Below are 6,613 nucleotides of genomic sequence, written 5' to 3'. Positions count from 1 at the left end.
AAATGTAAATCAAAACTAGACTTTAAACTGGCGTCTGTGCCCAGTGGGGTAGCACTCATTTGAGCATGTCTTGAACTTATCTCAGAAGTTATCTCAGAAGTTCCTCCTTAAATCAAACCTTTATCCACTTATCTTGTACACCACTTCAATGTTTACTCTGTTCTTAATTATACAATGCTAAAACACATGACACATTTCTCCAGCTCAGGTTCACATATTTTGCAAGCCGTGTAACAGTGAGAGAGCAAAGGTGTCAAAACCAAGGCATTGTCTGCAGGTGTTGTGAACAGCAGATGTGTTTGTACAAACCACAAGAGAAACCTCACAGCAAAAGCAGAGCCATCTCAGCCCCCTTATCTCTCCTACTGAACACTCATAAAATGTGCCTTCTTCCATGGACTCAGTGAGTTGAGATGGAGAGATTCAGCAGAATCATACGTTTTGGGGGACCACTGCTGCAAACCACCCTCTTGATTGTCTCTGTTTGGAAATTAGCAGGTAAGGGCAATGAACTTTTATGTCTATCTTTCAACCTGTGCCTGGCTGTGTCCCGTTGTGCCACTCTAAAGCGCTGTGCTGTATCTATTGTGACACATTGCAATGATGATGTCTTCTTCTCTCAGCTTGCTCTGAGGTTACAATCGTGGGGGGACATGAGGTCAAGCCTCACTCCAGGCCGTGGATGGTGTCCCTTCAGGTCAAGAACAATCACATATGTGGGGGCACTCTGATCCGAGACCAGTGGGTGCTGACGGCAGCTCACTGTAAGGGGTAGGTTAATTGGCTGATAACTTGGATTTAACACCATGTTAATATCTCAATTACTGAGTTCAGGCAAGGACACCATATTTATTTTTATTTATAATGTTGATTTGGCAGGGACAGTGTACAACAAAACATAAGTGTCAGAGTATGAGAAGTGATACGTTGCACCAGATTTATCTGAAAGCTAATTGACATCTGCAGTCCCCGGCAGGTGAACATATGAACATGAAAACATTATGTACAAACAGACATTTAAAACCATAGAAAAAGACATACAGACATGTACATACACCATGCTTAGAAAATAAGTGCTTTTTTTGCTTTTACCTCATTTGCATGTGGATAAAGTATTTGGAAATGGCAGCTCAGAGGAAATTATGTAATGTGAGCAAGAAAAACGTGGTCTTGAATTTCAGTGTCTTTGGTGAGTCTAAGAAATTCGTGGAAGCCCTCCTTGGAGCTCACTCTCTGACAAGCAGCAAAAACACACAGCGTGTAGCCATTGAGGAGTACTATGTGCCTGGCACCTACAGTGACAGAACCAAGGAAGATGACATCATGTTAATCAAGGTGAATTAATCACAGCAAAAGCATGCACTCTGGGGCGCTGTGCCTCGTTAGTTGGTAATTTTTTCACAATTCCTGACATTTAATCCTAGTAAAAATTCCCTGTCTTTGGTCAGTTAGGATCACCACTTTATTTTAAGAATGTGAAATGTCAGAATAATAGTATAGAGAATTATTTATTTCATATTTTATTTCTTTCATCACATTCCCAGTGGGTCAGAAGTTAACATACACTCAATTAGTATTTGGTAGCATTGCCTTTGAATTGTTTAACTTGGGTCAAACGTTTCGGGTAGCCTTCCACAAGCTTCCCACAATAAATTGGGTGAATTCCCATTCCTCCTGACAGAGCTGGTGTAACTGAATCAGGTTTGTAGGCCTCCTTGCTTGCACACGCTATTTCAGTTCTGCCCACAAATGTTCTATAGGATTGAGGTCAGGGCTTTGTGATGGCCACTCCAATACCTTGAATTTGTTGTCCTTTGTTGTCCATTTTGCCACAACTTTGGAAGTATGCTTGGGGTCATTGTCCATTTGGAAGACCCATTTGCGACCAAGCTTTAACTTCCTGACTGATGTCTTGAGATGTCGCTTCAAAATATCCACATAATTTTCCTTCCTGATGAAGCCATCTATTTTGTGAAGTGCACCAGTTCCTCCTGCAGCAAAGCACCACCCCTGTGCTTCACGGTTGTGATGGTGTTCTTCGGTTCTTCGGCTTGCAAGCCTCCCCCTCTTTCCTCCAAACATAACGATGGTCATTATGGCCAAGCAGTTCTATTTTTGCTTCATCAGACCAGAAGACATTTCTCCAAAAAGTACAAACTTTTGGATAGTTCGTCCCCATGTGCAGTTGCAAACCGTACTCTGGCTTTTTTATGGCGATTTTGGAGCAGTGGCTTCTTCCTTGCTTAGCGGCCTTTCAGGTTATGTCGATATAGGACAATTTTTACTGTTGATAGATACTTTTGTACCTATCTCCTCCAGCATCTTCACAAGGTCCTTTGCTGTTGTTCTGGGATTGATTTACACTTTTCACACCAAAGTACGTTAATCTCTAGGAGACAGAACGCGACTCCTTCCTGAGCGGTATGATGGCTGCATGGTCCCATGGTGTTTATACTTTTTTTGTGTTTTTTTTGTGTGTTTATTTTTACCCTGTTTTCTCCCCAATTTCGTGGTATCCAATTGTTTAGTAGCTACTATCTTGTCTCATCATACAACTCCCGTAAGGCTCGGGAGAGACGAAGGTTGAAAGTCACTGGTGCGCGTTGAGACAAGGATATCCCTACCGACCAACCCCTCCCTAACCCGGACGACACTAGGCCAATTGTGCGTCGCCCCACGGACTTCCCGGTCGCGGCTGGTTACGACAGAGCCTGGGCACGAACCCAGAGTCTCTGGTGGCACAGCTGGCGCTGCAGTACAGCGCCACCCCATGGTGTTTATACTTGCGTACTATTGTTTGTTTACAGGCTAATTTGTACAGATGAACGTGGTACCTTCAGGTGTTTGGAAATTGCTGAACCAGGCGTTTTTTAAATTTAATTTTACCTTTATTTTACTAGGCAAGTCAGTTAAGAACAAATTCTGTCCCTGAACTGCCTGTTCAGGGGCAGAATGACAGATTTGTACCTTGTCAGCTCGGGGATTTGAACTTGCAACCTTTCGATTACTAGTCCAACGCTCTAACCACTAGTCTACCCTGCTGTTTAGAAAGGATGAACCAGACTTGTGGAGGTCTACATTTTTTTTTCCAAGGTCTTGGCTGATTTCTTTTGATTTTCCCATGATGTCAAGCAAAGAGACACTGAGTTTGAAGGTAGGACTTGAAATACATCCACAGGTACACCTCCAATTGACTCAAATGATGTCAATTAGCCTACAAGAAGCTTCTAAAGCCGTGACATAATTTCCTGGAATTTTCCAAGCTGTTTAAAAGGCACAGTCAACCTATTGTATGTAAACTTCTGACCCAATGGAATTGTGATACAGTGAATTACAAGTTAAATAATCGGTCTGTAAACAATTGTTGGGAGAAATACTTGCGTCATGCACAAAGTAGATGTTCTAATCGACTTGCCAAAACTATAGTTTGTTAACAAGAAATTTGTGGAGTGATGGAAAAACAAGTTTTAATGACTCCAACCTAAGTGTATGTAAACTTCCGACTTCAACTCTATTTGTTTATTGAAGATGACATGAGGACGCTTGCATCACGCAGCGCAAGATACGCCAAGTCTGCATGTCATCTTCACAAGCTAATCACCTGATGCTTAACAGTAGGGGGTGTTTTGTTCTTACAGCTGAAGATGAAAGTCAAGGTAAACAGCAAGGCAGTGAAGGTGAAAGAGGTTTCAAAGTCTGGCAAAGACCTCCAGGTTGGCACACAGTGCCAGGTGACAGGATGGGGGGTGGTAAGTGCTACGGGTAGCATGCCGTCAGACACACTGCAGGTGGCAGAGGTGGACATACTGGACAGGAAGCTCTGTGACTGCTTCTACAACAGAAACCCTGTGATCACCCAGGACATGCTCTGTGCTAGCAACAACAAAAGACAGGCAGATGCTTGCAAGGTAAGGTTAAGTGGGGGAACTGATAGATCTAACTACATTGATTACCATTTTGTTGCAAGATACTGACTGTGTGGGTATTTTTTTCAAGGGAATTTGTTGCATTACCCTTTGAACCAGTCACATGCCATGAGCTCTAGTTGGTCCAACCAACATCCATGTTAACCTGCATGAAAGGTCAAATGTTTGTTGACCTTTTCCAGGGGGATTCTGGTGGTCCGTTGGAGTGTAAGAAAGCCTTTGTAGGCTTGGTTTCTGGGGGACTGGGCTGTGGCAACCCCAAGAAGCCTGGAGTGTACACCCGGTTCTCCAAAAGACACCTGGATTGGATCCACAAGATCATCAAACATCAATCAAATACCACCAATGTTGGCATACTGTAAGGATATAATGGGTCAGACCATAGATTGTTTGAACCTGAATCAAATACAGTCCAACTCCTAGGCCCCTAAGGCTCATACAATACATGTGTTTCTGTCATCACCCGTTTGCCTCTCTGTTTAATATAAAGAGTAACTGCAACTATAGTGGTGTTCACTTTTTCCTGACAGTTTTCTTTTTCCTTCTAGAGCAGTGGCAACCCGTCATTTATGTATTTCCTTTAGGGAGAGCGGTTGTCTTTGCTGGATCTCAATGTGTCACACAAGGTTTCTCTGTTGGACATCTCTGTAGGACATCAGCTTTAGCTATATCCATTACCTCGCCGGCATTTCTGTTTTTTATAGCTTGAACTGTCCATGGGCGTCAGGCTACAACTGTATATCTGCTTGTGTAGGTCACACAGCTTGGTTACATTTCTATGCTTAACAATGTGAGCCCCACATTTTTAGCAAAAAAACAATAACAAAAAAAGTAACAATTTGTGCCCCACATTTTTTTTGTGGGTGGGTTTGCTTGTTTTGCTTGTTATTTTGGCATTAATACGTGTCACATATTAGTTTGCAAACGTGTAAAAAAAATAAAAAAATAATTGAGTTAATAAAGCTATATACAACCATGGTCTCTTTGTTGCTGTCTTGAGTAAGACAGATCCAAAATGCAGGTGTTTCTGTGGTGGTGGGGTCGCCACCGGAAAATACGGAGCGTAGGGGTTGCTAATGTTCTCTAGTTGCACTGTGATTGGCTCAGTGTTCTGTTACTCATGGGGACACTACGTCACTGCCAAAATTAAGGGTAGAGGTCGAAAATTCAATCCCCTAGAGTTACATTAGAAGTGCCCATCCAAGAAGGCTCAAGGTCATTGGCCACAGATAAAATTACATCAAATCACGTTATATCTACAGTAGCTTTGATTGGACTGATACTTTGAACATTTTAGCTAGCAGTCATCATCATGAATCAAGTCGACAATCTACTGGCAAATTATTTTTTATCCTTGTGATATGAAAATAAATAATCAAGAGAAATTATAGATAAAGCATATCGGGGCTCATCGGCCATTGGACATAAACATTACACAACAAGTTGGAAATTGCAAATTCAACAATGAGTGGTTTGGAGGTAATCAGTGGCTAACTGCAAGCATTGCAAAGCAATCCCTAGCCTGCTATTCAGTGGAGTGGGTGTGTGGTCCAATTCTGGGTTTAAGGGTCTCGTTTCCAAGCTTAAAATGGTAAACATTCAACATTGGCCATGCTGTCAAATCTAGCATAATTTCTGCTGTGCTGAAAACAACTGGAAACTCAGAACTGGGAAATCTGATTTCAGTGATTTCAAGACAACTGGGAACTCGGGAAAAAAATGAGCTCCGACTGGGAAAATACATTTTGAACGGTCATCCAAATCAGAATTGTTAGTCGGAAACTCTGGGTTCTTTCTAGAGCTACGACCTGAAGATCACTGCTGTCATCATGATTCAACCTTGTTTTTTCCCCAAACTCCCAGTTGTCTTGAATGCACCATAAATCCAGAGAATGCCAGACTTTGATGACAAAGTTTGATAACAAAATCTGCCCACGAAGGACCTTCCTGTTCAAGTGAGCACAGCACAACAAGGTGAGTCCAAAAATGTGTAATATGCCAGGGAGATATATATACTGTAGCTAAGAAAGTAATACTAAGTGTGTTTTGTGTAGTAAGCTGTTAGTAGCCCATGTGCCTCACCCTAATAATTTGGTCCATTTTCCCCTCTTAATTTTGCCTACTGTTCTGACTTGGTGGTGCACACACACGTAGCATATAACCTGTTTTAAATAAATTGAATCATTGAATATTGTAAGAGCTTTAATTGTCTGCTTATATGCCCCCTTGATTTATCTTATGGTTCTGACTTGATGTACAGGGAAAATGCTGTAAGAACAGCCCATGTTCTGAATTCTGTCGCTGTACATTTCAAAAAGTGCTGAACAAATAGTTATATTGACAACGTTTGTCTTAGCTCGCTCATTAATGTCTTAATCGAAATTACGGATTGCCTCTTATCCGCTTGTCTGCCTCTTATCCGCTTGTTGTCCTCTTATGCCATAGTTTGTACATCTCAATTGTCAGTAGAAAACATATTTATTTAAGCAAGTCAATCAGATCAGCTATGTTCTTTTTAAAAGTAGCAAATTAGGCTGAATGAACTGTTTTACTGCCAGACAAGGCTCCGCTGATAGCCAGGTGTAGCAGTGGTAAGGTTTTGGGACTGCTGTTGGGACAGCTTTATGTAGGCCCTAAAAGTTTGTGGGCACAATTTGTTACCGTTATAGTGCAATTCATGTATTGTT

General features: G+C 41.8%; 1 protein-coding gene across 1 annotated transcript; it reads left to right on the top strand.

Annotated features, from left to right (window-relative positions):
* Nucleotides 1-276: 276 nt before the first annotated feature.
* Nucleotides 277-4,896, top strand: LOC112219855 (granzyme K). The gene is made up of 5 exons (XM_024381358.2): nucleotides 277-498; nucleotides 624-771; nucleotides 1,182-1,335; nucleotides 3,639-3,908; nucleotides 4,109-4,896. The coding sequence occupies exons 1-5, from the start codon at nucleotides 414-416 to the stop codon at nucleotides 4,286-4,288; spliced, it is 837 nt and encodes a 278-aa protein (XP_024237126.1). The 5' UTR covers nucleotides 277-413; the 3' UTR covers nucleotides 4,289-4,896.
* The last annotated feature ends 1,717 nt before the right edge of the window (nucleotides 4,897-6,613 follow it).

This window comes from Oncorhynchus tshawytscha, linkage group LG20 (genome assembly GCF_018296145.1).
Source record: "Oncorhynchus tshawytscha isolate Ot180627B linkage group LG20, Otsh_v2.0, whole genome shotgun sequence".
NCBI lineage: Eukaryota > Metazoa > Chordata > Actinopteri > Salmoniformes > Salmonidae > Oncorhynchus > Oncorhynchus tshawytscha.
Note: the sequence above shows the minus strand (reverse complement) of the source record. Positions and strands in the feature narration are given on the sequence as shown.